Source organism: Podarcis melisellensis (genome assembly GCF_964234715.1).
Source record: "Podarcis melisellensis genome assembly, chromosome: 2".
In the NCBI taxonomy this organism is placed as follows: Eukaryota; Metazoa; Chordata; class Lepidosauria; order Squamata; family Lacertidae; genus Podarcis; species Podarcis melisellensis.
Window position 1 is genome coordinate 90,030,312 of NC_138529.1, and position 24,623 is coordinate 90,054,934.

General features: G+C 41.2%; 1 protein-coding gene across 8 annotated transcripts in view; it reads right to left on the minus strand.

The window, feature by feature from the left end:
- ITPR1 (inositol 1,4,5-trisphosphate receptor type 1) overlaps window positions 1–24,623 on the minus strand; it is a 199,093-nt gene that overhangs the window by 34,162 nt on the left and 140,308 nt on the right. For all 8 annotated transcript variants that reach the window (XM_081901286.1, XM_081901281.1, XM_081901283.1 and 5 more), the window contains 11 exons: window positions 16,785–16,965; window positions 15,394–15,650; window positions 12,832–13,032; window positions 11,655–11,765; window positions 9,918–10,013; window positions 8,559–8,681; window positions 7,963–8,067; window positions 5,700–5,892; window positions 3,797–3,919; window positions 1,277–1,452; window positions 728–892 (listed from right to left, as the gene is read on the minus strand). In XM_081901286.1, coding sequence (XP_081757412.1) covers window positions 728–892; window positions 1,277–1,452; window positions 3,797–3,919; window positions 5,700–5,892; window positions 7,963–8,067; window positions 8,559–8,681; window positions 9,918–10,013; window positions 11,655–11,765; window positions 12,832–13,032; window positions 15,394–15,650; window positions 16,785–16,965 — 1,731 coding nt within the window. The remainder of the gene's footprint in view (window positions 1–727; window positions 893–1,276; window positions 1,453–3,796; window positions 3,920–5,699; window positions 5,893–7,962; window positions 8,068–8,558; window positions 8,682–9,917; window positions 10,014–11,654; window positions 11,766–12,831; window positions 13,033–15,393; window positions 15,651–16,784; window positions 16,966–24,623) is intronic.

The window sequence follows — 24,623 nt, forward strand, 5'->3', positions numbered from 1 at the left end:
CAAGCATTCTATTTCGATCCCTTTGTCATCCCCTCCTGAAAAGTGCCGAAAATGCCTGCCATATTTGCACCCCACAACTGGGGTGGCAAAAATGGTTGGGGGGGGGTTCAGGCCCTTGGCACATCTGCAGTAGAGATGAACAGGATGTGAGAAGAAAACTAGATGGGTCATTGGCCTGTTTCAGTAGGCTCTTTTTACATTCTTAATAGGTGTTCTCAGTGTTCTATAGTGATGTCATTTGAAGTTTGCAATATAAATTGGCCAACTCATAACTTTAGGCTGCTTTATGAATTGAGCAGCAATTCGCCCATAAATTCTACTCTGGCTTAGAATAAAAATGAGGTTCCGTGCATGCAGATCAAGGACATAAAAGCGAGCTGCTTTGTAGTCACATGTAAAAGATTTATTTCACATTGAACTGCCTTTGCTTATGTGAACACTTGTTAACTGCTGTGAAGTACATGGCCAGATCACATGCTGAATATCTTTGCTGTTTTGGTAACTGTCAATGATTTCTTGAAAATATTGTATGTCTAACCTAAAACCTTCTCTTGTCCCTTTGCCTATTTGTTTGGAAAGTGGAGGGGCAGTTGAATTTCCGAGCTGCTTTCTGCCATGGCTGGTGCTGAGAATCATCTGAAAGTCAGCTTAAACCCATTTAGGGTCACTAATATCTACGGTCATCAAGTACAGTAAAAAATATAAATTGTTGGGATTAAACACTTACCAGCAAGCTGTAGAAAAATTCATGAACGAAAAGCCCCATTGCGCAAATAAGAAGATATAGTAGATGATAAAGGAACTCCACATCCAAGATCATGGCTTTGTATCCTCGAGTGAAGGTTCCACAGTTACCAACGAAACTCATCAGAAATATTATTTTGTTACAAACCTGTGGAGCATAGGACAGAAGATGAATGTCTGGAGAACATTCGTTCTTAAGCATATTTTAGAAAACCTATTAACACAACACACCAGTTCCAGCATTCTTCTTTTAAACTGGGGTAGCTAACCGGTGACACTCCAGACCTTACGGAACCACAGTTCCCATCATCCACAGTGAGTGGTTAGGGATGATTGGGAGCAACATCTGGAGGGCTGTAAGTTAGTCACAATTGGTTGAAACCCGGGGGGGGGGGGGCGTTGTTGTTAATGATTTACGATTAATGATTAATGATTTATGGCAGAACAATGAATTTTTAACATACAAGCATGTAGAGAATATTTCATGGTACAGGGCAGGAACATTTCAGAGAGACTTCTATCTGATACTTACATTGAAAGCCCCCAGAAGAAATAATGTTGGCTGCAAGCCTACAGAAAATATTAGCCGCAGTATTGTGGAAGCTATTAAGGCTCTAATGCCGTGGGGTTTAGGTAAGGCAACAACTATGGCAAATGATATCAGCATGGCTGTCCAAAGTAAGCCTGACAAGTGGGGCTCCAACGTACCTGAGGAGAGGAAGACACCCAAAGACAGTTCATTGTTTATTCAGTTTAAAATTTATCCTGCTTGCTCCACAAAGCCCCCTGGGATGCTAAGAACAATATCTCAAACAATATCAGTTTGAAATATGCTAACAAACAGCATCTGTAACTTACAGACTGGCATAGCCAACAGAGCAAGGCATAAAAAAAAAACTAAGCAGTAGATTATAGTAAACATGCACCAGCCTTCCCCACAGCCCCCGGACAAACCATCTAGGGAGGGGGGGAATTTAACTGCCCTGGTTTGGCAGCATCCCTACCCACCTGACACAAAATTTTCAAAACTACCCTTGGAAATGCCATATTCTGATATACACATTAAGTATTGCTTATTAACCTTTTTGTCTAGACCTTACTGTTTTCAGACTGATAAGTGATTGAGTACTGCGGACTCCTAAGTAAATTATACTTAAAAGTCTGTTGTGGTTAGTCACTGATCAGTCTGAAATGGCCCTGGCGCAAACAGCACACTTTTGTTGCTCCTGTTCCTTTTTCAGAAAACATGAACTCCAATGCGGTAGCCAACATCAGTCAAAATACTCTTTTCATTTTAAATAAATATCTTGAAAACCTAGCTAGGAATGTGTCCTATGGGGATCCAATAGAAATCACCTGACATTAGAGATACACGGTCTTGCCATCATTTTAAGGGAATTGGAGTTATACTGAAAGTGGGGCATGAACTCACCCTACTTCTCTCCCCGCCTTGTAAACAGGCTTTTGTATAGTTTCACAAGTGTTACACCTTGAAGGGAAAGTGCTTAAAATAATAATATGAAGCAATTATTGCAATATCAAAGTTCTCATTGCAAGGGTCCCTTGTTGCCAGTTTGTGAGCACTCAACACTTTCTCCTTCCATGGCCAAAATTGGTGAAGTCCCACTTCCACATGTGAGAACTAGCTTACTTGTCAATGGCCCATAAGTCAAATGGTGGTGAAAATTGTGTGTGTGTGTTTAAAGACCTGGCTTTGGTTTCTTTCTACCATTTCTGCTCATTATCTTTTCAAGTCTCAGTAATGGGAACCTTGTGCTGAATGGCCTCATATAAATATACCAATTAATAAATTAATACAAAATAATGGATAGAAACCTGCATTAAAATGTGAAAGCTGTCATATTAATAAAACTCCAACTGAACTTGGAGCTCAACTCCAGTCGAAATGGATTATAAATCACGCCAACATTGATGCAAAAGCATGTTCTTACTTCTCTTTCCCAATAAGCCACATAGAAATGTGACTTAACTGCAACATGCATTGTGAAGCACCCTTATTTTAGGTTTACAAAGTAGCTGCAGTGGAGCAAAGCTGGTAGGATGCAGCTCTAACATCACAGGCTATATTAATGAACCTAACATCCATTCCATAGCCATTGGCTGAAGTATTTATGGAGTGCACTCAGAACATAACTTTCCGTGATATTCTGCTCTCTTGTGGCAGATATACACTACAGATTGGTTCCATACTAGTTTAATGGTCATGACGTCCTCCAAAAACTCCTGGGGACTCTAGTTTTGTGAGACTGCTGAAAATTCTGAATCTGGGATCTGTTTTATACAGCTATCATCCTCAGGGTTCCCTGAGGCAAGAAATTGCTGAAACCATTTTTAAGTAGGGAAATTTGCAGCTTCCAGTCTAACTTGAAGTGTACCATCTGGACTAGCATGCATGCTCTTTGCTCAAAAACATCAAAATGAATATTAAAATTTGCATTTTGAGATTAAACACCTTTAGAACTGTGCATTTTGAGAGCCAACACTTCTCCCAGATCCTAATCTGACACACTGCTTGAGATGTAAAGGTGAAGGTAAAGGACCCCTGACAGTTAAGTCCAGCCGCGAATGACTCTGGGGTTGCAGCGCTCATCTGTCTTTACTGGCCGAGGGAACCGGTGTTTGTTCGCAGGCAGTTTTTCTGGGTCATGTGGCCAGCATGACTAAGCTGCTTCTGGAAACCAGAGCAGCGCATGGAAATGCTGTTTACCTTCCCACCAGAGCAGTACCTATTTATCTACTTGCACTTTGACGTGCTTTTGAACTGCTAGGTTGGCAGGAGTTGGGATCAAGCAATGGGAGCTCACCCTATTGCAGGGATTCGAACCGCCGACCTTCCAATCAGCAATCCCTAGGTTCAGTGGTTTAGACCACAGCACCACCCCTATATCCCTTGAGATCTAGAGTGTGCTTAATAATACAACTGATAAAAATTCACCAATACTAAGATGCTTAAGTTAGCCGCCGCCACCCACCTGCATTGTGCTTTGATTTTTGTAAAAAACTACGTTTTATAACTTTGAAATACTAGTACCTCCTTTGACTCCTTTAAAAGGATAGAAAAATGCTACCAAAAGATTCATAAGGACTGCAAGGTTAAAGGAAATACTGCTCCAGAAGGACATGTTGCGCGAGCACCAGTACAGTATATGCTGAGCTGCAAAAAATAAAAAATAAAAATGTTTACAAGGGATTCAAAGTACAAGATTGCCCCTAACAATGAATAAATCAACAGAGATCATTGTATTGCCAACTTTTCCTAGAATCACACACTGTGAACTGTAGTAATCTTTATTATTTGATTTAAAGTTTGTGCTTTAATTGTTGTTTGCAGAGTCCATAAGTTCAGGGCATTTGCTTCCTAGAGAACCTTTTTTCAGATCAAAGGCCATACTGAACAGAAACCAACTTTTTATATAAACACTTGGTTTACAAGCACCAGGAGAGCAAAAGTTGATCGTGCGTTAAAAAACACAAAAAGGTCAGAATGTGCTGACTGCATGCCATGGCACTCTGCACTGTGTGAACTTTTGAGACCGACACACCCTCATTTTCATTTCCAGTCTTTATTCTCTGCAGTGGAAATGGTGGCTTCAGAGCTAAACCAGATAATTGCATTATGCATTTAATGCGTGACTGGTTTCTCTTTACTAAATGGTAGCTGTGGGACCAGATTGGGACCACAACATTCAGGATGGAGGACAAGAGAAGATTTGACCCTTTAGTCCTGTTAATGGTCCTGCTCAGGATCACCCAGCCACAGATGCTATTCTGCGGCTGTGTAGGGACAGTGGTGCAATCCGAACTGTGGCAGGGGAATTATATCCCTCGGCTTCCATGCTGCTCTAGATCACCCTTCCCCACTCAAGCTATTTAGTAAACAAACATCAAGTATATCTTATAGGTTTAATGTCACATCAAGTTTGGTCCCCGATCATTACACTGCCAAACTTCAAAATGATGCAGTGGAATGTGAGCTTTAGAAAATGTCATAACCTCAAACTGAGAAAGCAACCAAGATATAAGTGGACCATTGTGCCAAGCAGATGCAGCTGTCTCAGTGGTTTCGACTTCCTGCCTACCTAAGGCCAACATTGCTGAATGTAATGTTTGGTTCTTATTTACAAGTTCTTCTCCTTTCGCAACTATATCAGCTGAAATGATGTAGCCACAAAAACAATAGCCACAGATGTGAGCTTTTGTAGTTTGAACATGGGCATGAGCATAGGCATGGTGCAGGAGAACGGTGGCAAGCGTCTCCTGTGATTATATACATATGTAATTTTAAAGCGAATTTGATCAGAGGAGCAGCACTGTGAGACAGCTGGAGTTGCTGTCTCTGCAGACAATATGTACTATATTCTCTCCCCAAACTCCACCCTGAGCTGATAGTAGCTTTGTACATTAAGAGGTCTGCCTCCAGGAAATAGTGCAGAAAAGGGTGCAGCACACTTTCTCAGAGAGCTACTTCCCCAAATTAGCATCCCAATGCAGCTGCTTGAAGTAAAAACCAAAGCAAAACCCCACAGGAGATTGTGAACACAGATCTCCTGTGTCATGTCTAGTTTAGTCCTTATGTAACATATCTGACAAGGATCCTAGGGCAAATTGCCCCTAAGATTAATGGCTGGCCATTCCCTTCCCAATGATATCCATCTGCATAATCTTCTGGCTGCTTCAAAGCATTTGTTTTCACAATAGTAATCAGGAAATGTAATGCTGGAAACACACAACAATATGCACAGCTAATGATTAAACCAAGTCTTTCTGAAAATATTTAAGATACTGAAAGCAAAATTACATGGAGAATAATTTTGTGTGAGGATAATATTCCCCAGAGGCTGATATTGCTTCTCTGACACAGAGAAGAACTTTGCAGTCTCTCAGATCAAGAATTAGTATCTTGAAAAATCGCCTTTGGCAGCAATCCAGTTTACCTCTGAGTTTCTTTTGCCAGTTCATTTCATTGAAGAGGTCTTCTGATCTCAGGAAAAAGTCATTTATCTTACTGCCTTGCTCATCCCTCTCGGTAGTATAGTAAACCCGTAGTTTAGATTCCTTCGTGAGGAACTCACATATACTGGGCACAGGGAAAACTATTTGCTCCATGGTGCGATCTGATCTAACAATCTATAGAAGAGAGGATTTAAGTATTACTTCATATGGCTGCCCCTTAAAACGAGCATGTATCATCCCCCACAATGCAAACTCTTCCTTTATCAGAACCTCACTTATGCAGTAGACCTGCTACTCTCCTCACAAAAAAACTTCATGATTTCCAAACTGGGAGGGGTGGCTAACACCCCAGAGGACAGGATCACACTTCAAAACGACCTTGACAGATTAGAGAACTGGGCCAAAACAAACAAGATGAATTTTAACAGGGAGAAATGTAAAGTATTGCACTTGGGCAAAAAAAATGAGAGGCACAAATACAAGATGGGTGACACCTGGCTTGAGATCAGTACATGTGAAAAGGATCTAGGAGTCTTGGTTGACCACAAACTTGACATGAGCCAACAGTGTGACGCGGCAGCCAAAAAAGCCAATGCAATTCTGGGCTGCATCAATAGGAGTATGGCATCTAGATCAAGGGAAGTAATAGTGCCACTGTATTATGCTCTGGTCAGACCTCACCTGGAGTACTGTGTCCAGTTCTGGGCACCACAGTTCAAGAAGGACACTGACAAACTGGAACGTGTCCAGAGGAGGGCAACCAAAATGGTCAAAGGCCTGGAAACGATGCCTTATGAGGAATGGCTAAGGGAGCTGGGCATGTTTAGCCTGGAGAAGAGGAGGTTAAGGGGTGATATGATAGCCATGTTCAAATATATAAAAGGATGTCACATAGAGGAGGGAGAAAGGTTGTTTTCTGCTGCTCCAGAGAAGTGGATACGGAGCAATGGTTCCAAACTACAAGAAAGAAGATTCCACCTAAACATTAGGAAGAACTTCCTGACAGTAAGAGCTGTTCGACAGTGGAATTTGCTGCCAAGGAGTGTGGTGGAGTCTCCTTCTTTGGAGATCTTTAAGCAGAGGCTTGACAACCATATGTCAGGAGTGCTCTGATGGTGTTTCCTGCTTGGCAGGGGGTTGGACTCGATGGCCCTTGTGGTCTCTTCCAACTCTATGATTCTATGATTCCATTAGTGTAACACCATTTACTGTAGGTCTCTCCCTTTTGTTTCAGTAACATTTCAAGTCCAAAAAGCTGGGTATATACATATATCATTATGGGTGATGGCCAACTATTCCTTTTGTTAGGCAAATTTAACAGTCCAGGGTGGTTAAACTATGTTTCTATTAAAAAAATGAGTTAATGGTTATTTGGTGTCCTGAAAGCTAAGGACCTTTCTCTCTCTGTTTTTGAATGATACTCTCATCAGAGCTTAGAAGAATGAAAACATCCGTAAGAGATGGGATAAAAAAAAACAGGTTTTCATTTGGAATTTCTAAAAACAGAAGAACAGATACGAGAAGATGAAACACTGTGCCATGTCTCTCATTAGCAGTGCTTTTTTAAAAAATGAGGTGCCTATACTCACATGGATACCAGGACAAAATGACTGCAATGACAGTGGGGGCGGGAGTGGGGGAAGGTGACAGATCTCTGTCCTGGTGAGTACAATCACAAAGAAGGACTGCTCATTGGGATCTGAGATAGGGCAACAGTTCTGCTGGGATACAGTTGGTTCTGGTATTCATTCAGTATTTGCAAATATAGCAAATGTCTTCAACACTCACCCCTCAGTGAACAGTGTACACCCAGAACAAATCAAGCCAAACAGCCCTTCCCCTGCTTAAGTGGGGGATATGTCAAAGTATGAAATTTTGTCCATATATCTCTACTACAATTACACAGAGCTATGTAGCTAAGATCCACGTGGCTAATCCGTCTTGTCTAAAGCTTGCCACAAGCACCATTTTTTTAAATTAAAAAAATGTTTGATTTAGAAAAGAATTGGCAAACTCAATTAAATTCAAAAGAGGATGGAATATAAGCCAGTTTAGAACATAATGGATAGCATTGCATTTGCTATAATATTCCATAGGTGCAAGTTGTTTTTGATGTAGTACATCTGCATTGTTTGCACAGGACACTTCTGCTGGTGTTCCCGCCTAATTTTAAAACAATTTCTTGGTTTATCTTTCCTTGGACTGGCACAGCAAATATTACCCAGAATTTCCTGTAGCCTTTACCTCAATCTGAGCTGTGTGCTTAGCATAGAATTCCAAAGCTTCATCTCCATCAATTTGACCTCCAGGCTTCAACATGTTCTGCAACTCTTTGTTATGACGAGCGAGCTAAAATAAATGAATAGTACATTTGGTGATAGCGGCCTGCATCTCAATGAAAATGTACTTGCATTTTCTTTGTACTCTTCCAAGTGCTGGCTGGTCAGGGTAACTGAAAATATTTTTTTTTCCTGAAGTGGCCTAAAGCTGTTTTGAACCTGTGCTCCGTAAGTTACAGATGTAGCATTTCAGTGGTTAACCAGAAATTTAGGACAAACAGCACCAATAGGAGGCACCAGCCAGTGAAACTTTATGCAACATTGCTGCCAGTGGAATGAATCTATGCTGACCTCATTACTCTCCTGGTCATTTGTGTACGAAAACATGATCAGCATGCAGAATCAGAACATCTGGGCTGTCCCAACAGAGATCAGATTTCCTGAATCTGTGCACTTGAGCCCAAATGATAGGTTGCACATGGCCATGCCTATATTTGGGTATAGGGCCCTGCTACTCGTAGAATGTGCCACAAAATTCTCCTTGCATAAATGCAATTGTACCTGATGGGCTAATATGTAAATATTATGCCCCACATTTCTAGGAGATGCAGCAAGATCTTCACCATTCTCTCCATCCTCAAACTCAACTTCACCTTGCAGATAAGCCTTCTTAATCACTTCAACCTGGGGAGAAAAGATAAATACAACACTCAAAACTGTGGTGTTGGTGGTGGTGTGAGAGACAGAAATATCAAGGCCAAAGCCAAAACATACTGCCAGTGGACGACTCCTCTAAAGGAATTTCACATTTATTGCTCCCTCCCTCCCTCCTGGAGTAGAGGTCTCTGTTTCAAGTTATAAAAAGGTTGGTTTTTCCGTTTTGTTTTGTCTTTAAAGCAGCTGGTATTTGCTGTCAAATTGAGTCTACATTACAAATCACTTGACTCAGTGGAATAGGAGCCAAAATAAAGACTGAAACTTTATCCCCAGCTCACCCCTTTGTTGCTGGATAATAAATACATTGCATCACACACCCGTCTCGGACTACTGCCATAACCAAGGCACAATGTAGCGAGTTTATAGACTTTCAGCCCTGCACTTTGGAATCCCAGGCTTGACGTTTTGCTGTTTATTAATGCTGGATGGAACAAAACGCTTAGAAACTGTTAAATGGCTTTTGTCTCAACTCGTCAAATTGATATCTAGTTGTGATTGATTATTTGAATCCAAACACTGTCACCCCTCATCAACACAGGATGTTTTCATATGGGTGTTGATGGATCAGTGCACTTCACGCTTGCAAGGTTTTCATTTCTTTTTTACAGCGTTGCCAACTACCCATTTGTGATATCTCAATGAGTCACTTGCAAATTAAGCAGCCATACTACTATACAGCTGATTAGCAGTTACATCAAAATAAATTTGAGGGTGCAGAGAGGACCGTCATGGAACCTCAGATGTTTTCCCTCCCTCTGCTATCTGATCTTCAAAGAAGCAGGCAGAGTGGACCACCATAGCTTTCCAGGCTGCCAAGAGTTACTGAGCTCTTAGCCCCAAGTTGCGCAGGAGATAATTTCACAGGAATTTGTCAGAAGAGAACTGTACAACAATGCTTCTCAAATCCTTATAGGCTCTGATGCTGCACAAACAGTGCTTTCTGGATGCACCCTTTTACTTTTTAATCTCACTTGGAAAAATTAATTTCCCCACCCTCAACTGACCCGTGTGCTTATGAACTCCCCCACAACATCTTTGCAGTCCACTTCAAGAGTTCAGTGAGTAGAAGTAATTACTTTACTTAGATCCTGAACTTAGTATGAACTTAGCCACACAACCAGCAGCAAGATTATTGCATACTGCCAAATTCGCCTTTGCCACCACAACCCCTGAAAATCTGGAGGCATATCCTTGGAAACGTACCAATTCTTTGGGTCTCATATTATACAGGATCCTTTCTGCGTTCTCACTGTCGTGCCTACTTTCCATTATTGCCAAGAGTAACTTAGAGGCATTGTTCTGGTAAAAGTCAAAGAAAGATATCTGATGAATAGTTGAATGTGTTATAAAAAACTGAAAGAAGTAAAAAAGACAACCCACAGATCTATGTGACTATTTCCAGCTGCATAAACCTGTCAAAGCAACGAAGATGAGCAAATGTGAAAGACCGCAAGGTATCATAAAGTTGAAATCTAACACGATTTCTACTAAGAAGCAATGATGTCATTTAGATACATAAATACAATGAAAGTAGGTTTCAGGCAACACACAAAGGATAGCTGCATCTTTTCTCCTTTTAAACTGTGAAGTCAAGTGTCTATCGGTTTGGAAGCAGAACAGGACCACTATAAACAATAAGGTGGTGGTTTTTTTGTTTTTGTTTTTTTGCATTTGGGGCACTCCCTAAATATGTGGAAGTATAGATATTTATACATTAAAAGATTTTTAAAAACAAAACAAAAACAACCTATCTGTTAACCTGTGAGCTGAAAGAATACTGATGGCAGCTGAGCTTGAAAGGGGGAAAATATAAAGAACCGCAAACTGGTTAAAATCAGGTGAGACTGTGTACACATTACCACCTTAGAACACAGTGAGGTAGCTTTCTCCCTACTGCATTTCAAGTCACAATTGAACTTTGCTGTACACATCAGTATGCTTTGGTATATATCCATGCCACCCACTGCCTGTCTGCTTCAGTGGGCACAGGTGTTTTCCATGGTGTAAGTTGCCTGCTTGGTTTCCTGATATGGTTTCAAATCAGACTGAAGCTGGATTTCTTTTGGGGGAGGGAAGAGATACATCAAACCATAGTATTTCACAAGAAACTACAGGATCACTCTACCCCTCTTGTAATATTGGGTATGCACAGCACACTGCAACACTGTGTACTAGACACAGATGGTAGCTGACCCATCTCCAATATAGCGTGAGGGGACTCAATGGGACTTTTTCCTTTCCTATCGTCTTGCTTCTCCAAACTGCAATTAGCACTGGAAGTCCCCCCCCTATGTTAAGTTCTGTATATAAAAATTATGTTAAATTCACAGTGCAGAAGTTGATGCTGGCAGCAAGGTCAGCAACTATGTCCAGCAATTATGCACTAACACAGAGTAGAGGCTCCACTGATTTAATTGCAACTCAAAGTTGAGCCTATTCAATGGATCAGGATCAGCACTGGATGGCTTGCCCAAAGTAGCTATTGATCAATAGATGACTGGCCCCTTTGTCCTGTTCCCTCAACATCTATATTCTGCCTTAAATTGCAGGACAGCTGTGCATAATACCACCTGATGGTTTCTGTCACAGGACTGGTTATGTATACAGCTCTGATCACATGTCCTAAGCCCCTTAACAGGCTGAAATAATTTTGCAAGTTACAGTATCATAGCTAAGTAATTGTACTTAATGTTCTCTTTGAAATTCAGGTTTTGAATGTATGAAATACATTCCATATCTTAAATTAAGAACAGGCAAGCTGTTTGAAATAAAATATTATGAAGTCTTTATTTTAAATGATTTAAAAAAAAATAATCCCATGTGATAGCAAACTGCCCAGGGCACTCAAAGAGCCTGCTAGAATTATCAAGATCTGGATAGAAGCTTTTGCTTTTTCGTTGTGATACTACCGTCCATCTTCAGAGTTGAGTATCCACTTGCCTTCAGTTCTAATACTAGATCCATCCGCTTCTTTCCCAGAGGGTTGATATCATTGAGAATTAATGCTGTAATTATATCTATACCATTGGACTCATGAGTCGCGATGCAGTTCTGCACAGGGGAGAAAGAAACGTAAAAAGAAGAAACCTTTTTTAAGCGGCTAACAAGAAAACATAACCTTTCTTCCCAAAGGCCTATTAAGTCTCTCTCTGCCCACCACTCCCATGAAGAGTTCCATAGGGAAGAATTCAACTAAATTATTACACTAATGCAAAGGAATTTCTTCCCTTTCCACTGTGTGTGTGTAGCCCATGTTGTCCCAAAACCTCCTCAAGAAAGTTGGAGAAAACTCCCGAAAGGATTGAGCCGGGGAGGGGGGAACAGGGGCAGGAGGAGGGGAAAGTGTCCCATTGAGCAAAGAGAAATCAAAATGCTCACAGAGCATTCTACTTAATGCTACTTTCATTGCAGCCCATAGTAAGCTAAACTACTGGGCTTCCCTTTTGTTAAAGGTAAAGGACCCCTGACATTTAAGTCCAGTCGTGAACGACTTTGGGGTTGCGGCGCTCATCTCGCTCTATAGGCCAAGGGAGCCTGCGTTGGTCCGCAGACAGCTTCTGGGTCATGTGGCCAGCATGACTAAGCTGCTTCTGGTGAACCAGAGCAGCGCACGGAAACGCCATCTACCTTCCCGCTGGAGCAGTACCTATTTATCTACTTGCACTTGATGTGCTTTCGAACTGCTATGTGGGCAGGAGCTGGGACCGAACAACAGGGGATTCGAACCGCCAACCTACTGATCGGCAAGCCTTAGGCTCTGTGGTTTAGACCACAGTGCCACCGCGTCCCTTTTGTTACCTTACTACAAATCCAACTATTCTCTATTTGCACCAAGGTATTTTCAGAGTCTCATGCTGAGACCAGCTATTCCCCTGCACTAAGAAAGAGTTGGGGGGTTCTCACTGATGAGGATGCTCTGTTCTAGACATCTCATTTCTGATTTCTTTGGGGTGTTGTAGTTAAGCAGCACACTTTGGAACGATTGGTGGTATGGGAATGGATGCCCCTTTGAGGTCCCTTCCAACAGTTCTATGATAAGTTCTTAGGGTGCCAAATTGTACATGAGATTCCCAATTTTGCGACTATGTCACGTTTTCTACTGCAATAACTGGATTACCTGGTTTTCATGGCATGGTCCCTGGCAGTACTCAGTCAAACTTTCCAGTGTCTGGTTGATCAATGCTACATTTTTCTCATTAATGTACAGCCCAAGAAGTCCAAGTCCTCCAGTTGTGCTTCCACAGATACAGTCCAGAAACTGCAGAGTCTCACACACTAAGTTGTAATTTGTCTTGTTGTTTTGACATCGCAGGAAATTCTATAGATGAATATGAAATAATGGAGAGGGGAAAGTTCAGTTTCATTTTTGAAGATTGATGCTGGTCAAAAGAAATCAAAATGTGATTTTTTTTGCAACAGATTCATACAGTTTTCCATTCACACATCACTTTCTAAAAGCAATAATGAACATGATCTCAGTGTGATCCAAGCCTCTCAACACACCCATAGATAAATATTTAGGGCTTTTGACTTTTGTAATGTTTTGCAAGTGCCTATAGGTCAATTACACTCATTTCTCTCCCCTCAAAACTTTCCTTTTAGTTAGTTGTCTTTGATCTATAAAGAGCAACAAGTTTTCATTCCACCCACTAAAAGTTCCTGCAGATTACAGCTAGTTAGAAATTCCCTCTTTGAGCTTAATTCTGTTATTTTTCCCCCATGCTTGCTAAGTATCTTTGTTCCTAAGTCAGCATCTGGGGCAAGCATTTCTGGACACGTGCCAAGGCTCATTGCCAACCCCAGAGGCTTGTTCTTCTACTATTCTGCCCCTTATGAAATCTTGTCACATGTCTGCCTATGACATGGGGAGACAGATGAAATTACGCTGGTATCTGGGATAGGGGAAGATAGAGATGTGAGAGACAAGCAAGCCTGAAGATGGAAAGAGAGATCAGACATCTTTATGCTGTTCTCTTATCCCCTTCCAGCAGTGGAAGTCTGAGGGCAATGTTTCTTGCCCATTGCTTTAGCTGCCATTTAATGCCCTGTTGGTAACTGGAAAGCATTTGATCCTGGATGAGCGGGATAACTGGGTGTGCAACAATGAGATCCTGACTTAGTCCACCACATCTAAGGGATGCATTCACTATATTTGGGTTATATTCAACAGTGTCTTGTTCATGGAGGGCTTTCTGATAAAAGGGGAAACTCCCATGAAAGGAAGCAGGACGCTGGCTGGTTTTTTGGCTGACCGCACCCTTCAGTCTTTAGCCACCACCACTCCGCCCAAAAGAATCTGTTCCAGAGGGTTAGAAAAACCATCCAGAAAAGCATGAGATGGGTGTGTGAGAGTATATTTTTTAAAACTGCCTTCTCCCCTGTTCCATGCACTGAAGCCTCTGCTGAATCAAGCCTTCAGTGAATGGAAGAACACATCTGGCTACAACCCACCACCACCACCAGCCTAAATTTGATGAGGGACTATTAGGATCCCACTTCCCTTGCTAGGTATTCTATCAGTCACCCACTTTTGAGTGTATGCACCTGGTTTTGTGTACCTGCCTCCCTGCCTGAGTCTTGTCACTGAGGTGGACCCCAGGTGGTTAGGAATGTGGCCACCAGGATACTGGCCAGGGAAGGCCGCAAGGAAGAACGCAGTGCCAATTCTGAAGCAATTTCATGCTCCTCATTTTAAGGAGCTGTTTTTGATCTTTTTGATTTTAACTGATTTGGGTCCAGGGTGTCTTTAAAATCTCCTGCTTTGTATGAATCCATTCATAGTGTTTTGGGCTTAAAACTATAAATGACCCAGCTCATGCCTGTGAGATTTGCTTTGCTTATAGCTTTTGGCACTGGAAAATATGTCCTGGACCATCTCAGCATTGCATGTTTCAAAACAGTCTCGAAGATTGTGGAGCTTCAAAGAAAACATATTGTCAGGTTTTCAGTTCATTGGTTAGACCTGGAACCTTTAACAAGCCTAATGCAGAACAAACAGCCCATCTATTGTTAAGCACTGTGAAATTATCACAATCAAAACTGGGCCACACAGATAAAATAGTAGACAGACCTATCTTCTTAGATCAAAGTAAACCGCACCGAATCAAGATGATCAGGGATAATCTTTAGAGGGAAGCTACATGAATCAACCCTCTTCATGGATCGCTGCCTTGCTGTGGCGAAGGGGCTTGAATAACGAGCTATGCCATGCAGGACCACCCAAGATTGACAGGTCATAGCCGAGAGTTGTGATCCACCTGGAGAAGGAACTGGCAAACCACTTCAGTATTTTGCCAAGAAAACTCCATGGACTTTAAAAAGGAGAAGAAAGTCAGAGTTTCCAAGGCATGCTCTGGTTCATAGGGTCAGAGAGAGTCGAACACGACTAAACAACAACATGAATCAACATCTCCCCATGCTTCCTTGCCTCTAGCAGGTTTTCACTCAGGAAGGGGCAGTTTTGGGCTTCAGTTCCAAGCTACCATCCTCCATCAGAGAAACACTTTGTTCCTCAATGAGCTGGCAACAACATGTCTTGGGAAGGCACTGCTGTTCATTTAGGAGTAAAGTAGCATATGTCTCCATGCCCTCAGCTCAAGTGAGATGTCTGCTTTTCTGCTGACAGGATGGCAGAGAACCTTTTTTGTAGAGCTGAGCCTGAAGATGCTGCATAGCCTACCTGCAGGTCCCGGTTGTGGTTTTCACACAGCAGCTGCAAAAACCGCAAGATGGGCTGCATTATTGTGATAACAGGACTCATCTCCAGTTCGTCTTTGTTTTTGTCTGCTGCAGACTGTGCGCCATCTGCAGCTGAATAATGGTCATCGGGATCAGCTTCCCTCCTGTAAGTGTTGTATGCCTTCCTTGTAGCAGCAGAGGCTTCAACCAACTGATCTCGCACCTCCTCTGTTATTTGGGTCATGGGTTCTCTCAAAGCTACAGAACACAGAGACAAAGGTCCATTAGCAAACAACAACCAAGCAGAGTCAGTTCAACATTTTTCAGCATGTTGACACATCTACCTTTGTAGTGTTATCCAAATTAATGCCGCAAGTTTTACTGAGGCAGCCTGATTTGGTTTATACTACCACACAAGACACAGCAATATCCTTTCTGTAAATGTGAAGGCTGTTCCCTAAAGAATAGATAAGCATCCACCATTACAGTACAGGAATCAAATGAGATTTAGAGCAAAAAAAAGGATTTGAGAAGTTTTATGGGGAAGCTCCAAAGTTCAATTCTTGGAAGTTCCATGTAGGGCTGGGACATACTGTGTATACAATACTGAGCTAGATGGACTTTGGTCTGTGTCCCTATGATCCTGTCATACTCATGTCCATGCTATTCCCCCTGTCCAGCCCTGAATGCTTGCATCTGGTGCCTAAGTACATGCTGCAGGGTGACTGATAATGCAAATAGGTTCTTCAGATATTGCAGCAGGGCTTTCTAATGAGTATTGAATTTTCAGTAGTGAGGGTAAATCCTGATTAAATAGGGAGTAATGGCAAGAATATGTGATGGCATTTTGATGCCAACTGACACTGACAAATCTCATACATGAGGGGCACCAACCCCACAACAGAACACCTGACCGTAGGCATGTAAAGTGCCACTAGAAAGCAACCTTTTCTGTTTCTTCCAGTGTCATGTTATTGAAAATTAATAGTATGTACTGATGCATCAGACATGTACGTTATAATGATTCCAAAGGAAAAGAGACGTTTGAGAGTGCAAGTGCCCATCTCAATCCCTCTCTTATTACAAATGGAGAATATGGGACGTCTGTTTTTAGCTACAGAATCCTAGACCTATTGCACGCAGAGCAGAGTGTTAAAAACAAGGATTAAGCAACATGTCAACCTACTCAAGCTGGCTGGCCCATTAATGCTAAAAATACCTGTCACCACTATAGCAACTGCCACATCCCAAATGGATGAAGGAGGAAAGCAGTGCCATGGTAGGGCTGAATTTTTAACTTCCATGTTGTGGACCAGAACCTCTGGATCAATAAAAGAATTCACTGAAGGGTTTGATTTTCATATCCTTCTTTAAGGAACACTGGAGAATTACCTCTTTTCCTGGCTGGTACATCTCTGTCCGAGTCATCATCTTTCTTTTTATTTCCTAAATCACTGGTGTTAACTGTGACTGTAGCCTTGATCTCTTGCTGAGCCACTTTCATGCGGTCGTAAAAAACTTTGAAGAATTTTTCCGACTTTTTATCTTCCGTTAGTCGGCAGAAGAATGAGTGCTACAGAAACAACAGAGATGCAGAACACCTTAAATGGTAAAACCCAGTATCAATGGCACATAGATACCAGGTAGTAAACCCCACAGTCACTGACTAAGCTTCTGTTAATGAAATAAAGCAAATGAAGACCCCAGAACCAAATGCAGCCTTTAAAGAGTATCAAAATGCTCCCAACTGCAATATTCAGGGCAAGAAATGAGAGAATAAATGTTACGGAAATGGGTATTATTTGGAATACGTTTTGTAAGGGAGGTTTGGCCGCCACCTTTACCTCTCCTCAAAGCAATCCTCCTGTGAAGCCAGCTGCTGGCCCCAGGGTCCTATGCTTATAATTGCTGGTGAAAGGGAGATATTCGAATCATGGAATACTGAGAAAACACTGCAGATCCTTCAAAGGATGTGAAATGTCAGTTTGGCTACAAAAGATTGCATTTTTAGTCACTTCTCAATACATCTGGGATTAGGGGATAGCACTTCTGGGTCAAAGGGATTGTTTGTTTGTTTGTTTAGCACTTACCTTACAGAATTTGCCAATTTGATATGATATACTACATATGGTGCTTTCAGAAGGGACAGGGAATACTCTTTAAACCTGGCATGAATGCTGCTAATGCATGGGAAAGAATATTCTCTGGTCATAGTCAGACCTAACGTTAGTATTTCACTTACATTCATATCATTTCGATGCGGAGAAGTCAAATAAAGCACCATTTCCCCCAAAACTGTGTGGAATACAGATCAAAGACTGTGTGCATGGAGGAAGCTAGAGCAAGCAGCCAGGGACTACATCTGACAGCTATCTGATGAAACCAATATGCTGTTACGTAAATCAGGAACAAAGCTTAAAGCATGACTGCAGGATGAACTTGTAAGTGGGTCACCTTATGCGGAGCATTATGAAATTAGTTAGCATTCTGCAGTGGCTCCTGTTGCAACAGCTTCTCCTACAGCAGACTGACACCAAGTCAGATTTATTGGAAAAGCAAATCGAAAAGAGGAAAAGAAGAGGAGGATGGCAATACATCCTTCTGAGATGCAGAGAACACAAGGCTGTCCCCCTGCATGGTGCTCTTTAATCACTCTCCAGAGAAATTGTGTGGCAAGGTGACTTTGAAATATGGGTAACATCATTTCCCCTTACTTTATGGAAGTGTAGGCAGATAAGGCAGCTGTCACAAACACTATGTGAAGCTTCGGAAGAAGAGATTTTTGATACTAAGGACAAACAATTTATTGACTTGTTCTGCATGTGCACAGACTTCCCTGGGAATGCTGGACTGGGTGAATCTTAAGTGTGTGATTAGAAAGTCAATTCTCATATTCTTTGCACCAAAGGAGCAAAAAGGGAGAGGATGCTGCAGCCATCTTCCTAAGACACATGGTCCTTTCCTGACATGCACCAATTAATTTCCAAAAATACAGAGTAAAATGCTTAAGCTTGCCTGGAAGCCATATAGTCTAAACTATAAGTTTCTCCCGGACCCCAGATACATACATGATAAAGGGGGAATAAAGTAATGGAAGAACTCTGCACATGTTCAGAGGTACTTTCAGATGCTCTGCAGCTGAGTCAAGTCAAGCTTCTATACTATCAGTAAGCCTCTATCAATGCAAGCACAGGCAGGCAGTAGTTTAAAGAAACTGCCTTAAAACTGGTCCACAAATCTAATTCTAATTAGATAGACAGCAAATAAATTATATTAAATAATTACTAGACAAGAAGAAATGTAAAAACTGATTAGGCTACCTACTTTATTACAAAGAATTCAAGGAGTGGAGCAACATAACAGGGTGCATTATGCAGCTGCAAAACACAGAATCTAACTGCTAGTAAAAAGAGCTGCGTACACAACCAGCCTCAAAAGTATAATGAACATGTGTTTAAAATGTCCTGGACATTTCCAAGAAGAAGACCTTCCTCAAACAAGCCAGCTGGGTACAAATATTGAGCAAACATGAACCACAGCAAACTGCATGCTATTAATTTTATTTGCTCAGAGATTATGGCTCCTTTGTCCTTATTTGGATGTTGATTTGCTTCCAGTATGCTGAATCTGGGTGGCTAGATAAAGATTTTGAAATATGTCTCCAACATTTCATGGATGAAAATAGGGACATTCTTAAGTATTTTTAACCCTAAAATTTTTAATTTCATACAAAATATTAACACTTAAGTGCTTCCCTTCCATTGCATGGTGGTCACATATTATATATTATTTCTGTAGCTGTGTTAACTTCTTCTGCAAACAGGTTGCCCTGCCCTGGCTTCTAAAGCTATACCAGCATGGTCAATAAACTGACCATAACAATTCAAAAACAAAAAGATCGAAATGTTTAATCCCATAATTGATCTGGGTTAACTTGTTAGAGAACTACAACTCAAAACACAACTAGCAACAACCTATTTTTCTGGAAAAAAAATTATTTTATTTATTAAATTTATATACTGCCCTTCATCCAAAGATCTCAGGGTGGTTCACAGAATAAAATACAAGATAAAACACAAGTAAACAATTAAACCAAAACAAAGGTGCAATTGTTTAATTTAAAATAATGGCTAGTGCACCATGTTCTATTTACTTATTTATTGAATTTATGTTCCACCTTTTTCTCCAAGGCGCTCAAGGTGGAGTGAATGGTTTGTTCAGTTCCAAGAAAACTTTTTTTATGAGGCAGAACAACAGTTTGACTGTATTCTGCCTGAAATATTTAATCAGATGCTTTCTTTTGAATTGTCTTGAGCTAGCTTGCAGTAACTGGTTAACTGCATCTAGATGAAGAAAAAAAACCCACTGTGATAACAATATATAATTCATACTGTACGCATCCAAAAAAACTGCTTCCGTTTGGCATTTGTATCCTATTAAAATTTGTGGAAAATGCACTACTAAGACTAAGTGAAGTTATTTAAAGTGACTGAATAAACATTAGAAACTGCAACACATCGGTTCTGGAAATGACAGTTTATAGTCTTGCACACAGTAAGATCACAAGTCATTCTAGTGTTTCATGTCAGATTTTATCTGCCGAAAGAATATCGCCTTTTAGGAAACAGTGAAAGCTGTGCTGTATTTCACATACTATTGGCAGCTATATCTTTTCTCAGATTTAAATATTGTTTCACTGCATTTCACACACAAAACTGTATATCCTATAGGGCACTTGTGCTTACAGCTCACATTGGATGAAGATTGTCCTAAAATAGCAAATTCCACCCGGGTTAATTCCTTCACACTGTATGCTAAGAGGCAATGTTGTGTTATTTTCTAGGCGTCCACAAGAACCACAAGTTTGAAGCACCTTTGTCCTGTGACGGGACTAAGAAACATGAGAACGGGCCTTTCCTGTGGTGACTCCTTGCTTGTGGGATGCTCTTGCCAGGGAAGCTCACCTGGAACCTTTGTGACATATCTTTAGGTGCCAGGCAAAAACATTCTTCTCCTCCTCTCAGGCCTGTGGCTAATTATGCAGTCCATTACCTTTTAAAGTGTATTGTTTTTGATTGTTACTATGCTATGTATTTTTGTGTTTTTGTAAACTGCCCTGTGATCCTGAGATGAAGGATGGTATGTAACAACAACAACAACAACTTGAAGGTAACCTTTTCTGGTTCTGGGATATTGAGGGGAGCACCAAGGTTGTACCTCTTGCCAGACTTAGGGTTTTCAATGTTTTCTTTAGCTATCCCCCAATAAAGAGTTATGAGCTAATGTAATCATATCTTCCTTCTATATATAGAAGGGAGATCAACTGTCCAGTCTTGTCTATGCATGAAAGGTCTGAGTACAGTCACCTCTATTCCTTTATTTTTCTAAAAAAGGACTGAACCATGGCATCAAACAAGTGGTTGTTTTTGCTTGCTTGCTTGCTTTTTAAAGGTCGCTAAACATCCCACTGTTGTCTTGCCAGTTATTAATTAGGGTTGTCTCAGAAAAACTGTCGACAGGCAAAACTCTGGGAAACCCCTTGTAAGAAACCCCTGTGAATTTCCCCAAGGCCTCAGCAGCAGCAGCAGCCGCCGCCGCCTTTTCCAATTCCAACTTGTTGAAAGTGCTTTCTAGACTTTTTGCTGAGGTCACGTATTCAGCCCACCTGCTGTTCTTTGTCACCTCACACTCACTTATGCCTACATTACTACCGCCTCTCCTCCTTTTCCTCTTATTAACAAGGTCCTGACATGCCTCAACAGTGGGAAATCACAACTTCCCCATGTTTCCCTAAAGGCACTGTTTGGAGCCGCACATTTACTTCCTTTTATCTTGTTTCTGGTGCTGCATGAACCCTTCTACTTCCGACTGGTAAGTTCACCCCTGGAACTTACTTGCCTTTTCCCTCCCTTCTTTCTTTCCTTCCTTCCTTCCTTCTTTCTTTTTAGAAAAAAAGAAGAAAACGTTTGAAAGAAAACTGTACAGTCCCATATGCCAATGGTGACGGGGGATAACACTTGGGAGAACGAGTCAATGCCAGACATATGGCAAAGCCTGCTGCCATTGAGTCTGCCTTTTGGAGGAACCGCTGATAATCAGATGGTATTTTGTTTCACAACCAAATCATTTGCCATGAAACAAGAACTATCACATGACGTGCAGAGGTCATGAGGCATGCTTCACAAACGATGGGCATCAGTAACTACACATGCAGCCCAAGCACACTTTCATTTCTAAACTGAATGTCTTTCTTCTGGTAGGACATTTGAGATAATGATTGCGACTGATTGCCACAGAATTTCAAAAAAGTCATAGTAATTCACATATTTGAATTCTTGCCTTTCATAGCTTTTCTCCCACCCTCCCCACTCCTGATGCCTCCAGATGTTTTGGACTACAATTCCCATAATCCCCATCCAGCACATTAGGACTGTTGGAAATTGTAGTCCAAAGCATTTGCATGGCACCATTTTGAGGAAGGCTGCTCTGCACTCCATTTAACCAAGCAAACCTTCCTATAGACTTGTGTCTTTCTTAGTGCGCTATATATTTCATTTTTCATGCTTTTCCAGACTCAACCATCCTAGCTGCACTTTTTGGTCTAACTCAGAATATCTAAAATAATAATAATAATGATGATGATGGGGGGGGGGAGGATATAACTGCTTGTTCCTTGCTCCTTGATCTTTTCTCTTTATTTGCTCACTTTATCACCCCTATTGTGCTTTGCATAACTGCCACAAGTGCACTTCTCATTATTAAATAGCATCCTGTTGCAGCTTATGACTTGAACAGATTTCATTTCCTCGGTATCTGCTAATGCAAGCCATCTCCCGCTTCACCTTTATATCTTCCTATTCCTCCTCATATTTCATCAATTCCCCCATCTGGCCATTCACCACTGTCCTGTTATTTACAATGCAAAGAAGCACAGTGTAATGGAACTCATTCACATTAATTAATCCTCTTATCTAGGTCCATCAAACTGCTGCTGTTGCTAAATAATAAACATTGGTGTCCAGTTATAAGTCAAGGGTTGCATCTTAGTTGGCTGAAGCCACAAATCTGCCCTTTCAAGATTCAGGGAAGTATTGAATAGCAGATCATATGCCTTGCTGATTGATGTCTTCATTCCAAAGCACACTAGAGAACCGTAGTTTAAAAGGTGGACACTCAGCCTGGACCTCTCTCTCCCGCTGCAGGTTTGCTGAACTGGTAAAGCATATTCAATTGTTCAGGGGCTAAACTTTTTTTATATTAAATAAACCTCCAACATTTCAGATGCAATGGACTAGATGCAATGGACTAGCTTAAGGATTACTCTTGCATATATGCGGCGTATCAGGTTTTGCTCAGATCTTGAAGCGTGTGCATTTGCCATACACATGGGGAACATTATCATCTCAGTTAGCTGTTAACTAGGTCTGCCCTGCAGTTACAGCTATTTATACTGTAACACACACACACAGAGGAAACAGGAAAATTTGGATCAGGTGGTGTGGTTTTTGCTTGGACTTGATAATTAGAGGTTTGCTACTGCATAGGCTTTGCTTGTTGCAAGCTCATGTTGTAAGAAGAGCCGTAGGATTTATCCACATTCCTTCATAAAGAGAACAGTAATGTGATTACAGAAACATTCATTAGGAATATTTCATGCATAGGGTTTCTCACGCTTGGTCATATGCATTTCCCTCCCCCCAAAATAAAAATAAAAAATGTCTTTCATGGTATTTTGCCCTTGAATAACTTACATGGAACATGCAATGTGAATAAATACTTTTCACATATAAGCATCCATAGGCTCTGCCCCCACAGGCACAAAACCATACACAGGGAGGTAGAGGACAACAGGGACTATAGAAGCAATCCTGCTTCTCTCCTGTACAGTCACTGTATATGCTTTTAGATTCAAGGCAAATCAATGAAATGGGACCTTAGGTTCCCATTAAATTTTGAAGAAAATGCGCAGAGACAAATCATAAGAGGATCTGAAAAAGGATTAGCTTGGATAAAGGGTTTCTGTAAGGGGATGGGCATAACCTGGTCACATTAATCACTGCTAAGACCCTTTGGACATACATAAAACTTGTTTATCAAGATATGGGAGTCAGCCCTTTATGCTTTCCCTAAGATAAGTAAACCTTCATTGTTAACTGTCAAATATTAAATTCTATTTTCAAAGCCAACAAGGCACATCAAAGATGCACTTTTCTTGGCCTGAAACCATTTGCTGGCCAATGGTTTCTTAATATATACTTAATAATTGTTAAATTCCCTTGCTCTTCTTCAAGTATCCCCCAAAAAGCAAGAAATGTTCTGGTGGCAGTCATCCTTCTCAGCCTAAAATAAAGCTCATTGGGGATTTCTGCTTTGTGCCTTAAGAGTTAATATAAGCTTACAATCTGGTTTTAAAATAACCAGAGAGTGTCATGGGGACATCACGTAGTCAGAGTATGAAGTTCTAATATGAATCAAACGCACAGTTCGGTTGTATTCCTGATGCTTCCCAAAAGGCCAATCATCAGAACTGGATGCATGACATTTTAACAAGAAACCTGATTAAGCAGACACTTTCAAAGGGACAAAATTGTTTAAGGATAGGCTTGGGTTGCTACTTGTCTTCCTTTGCAAGCAATAAAAGGGATGTCGGATGGGGCCATCTGTGACATTTGATTCCTGAAAAAGGTATTTCATTTGATGGTTCCTCAATAGGCACACCTAAAATCCTGATTGTCTCCAATTTAAAGGAGGCAGTTAACCAAACAGGAGAGATTGGGGGGGGGGGGGGAGGAAAGGACAAAAGGACTCTAAGACCTTAAAGCAACTGATTGGAGGCTGAATGTGTACACTTTACAGTTCTGCTTCTGTTATGAGGATTAAACATTTAATAGAATGCAGCAGATGATTCTGGTTATGTGCAAGTTGTGGGGCTACCATTTCAATACTGCTTCAAAAAACAAAAACAAAAAACGGAGCCTCTGTGTTCATACATTTAAACACAGCTCCACACAAACACATACCCACACAAGTACATGAGCCTTTAAACCACGCAGCACTATCAATACAAGGCAGCACACATCCTACTTCCTTCCTGAATGAGGGAGTTTTATGTAGGTGTGAGAAACAAGGATGTTTTGCAGGCTCCTGGAAGTGAGGAACCCTCAAAAAAACGGGGGGGGGGGGAGAAAGTGAAAGAGAGGGGAATTATAGAAAAACCATAGCAACTAGTCA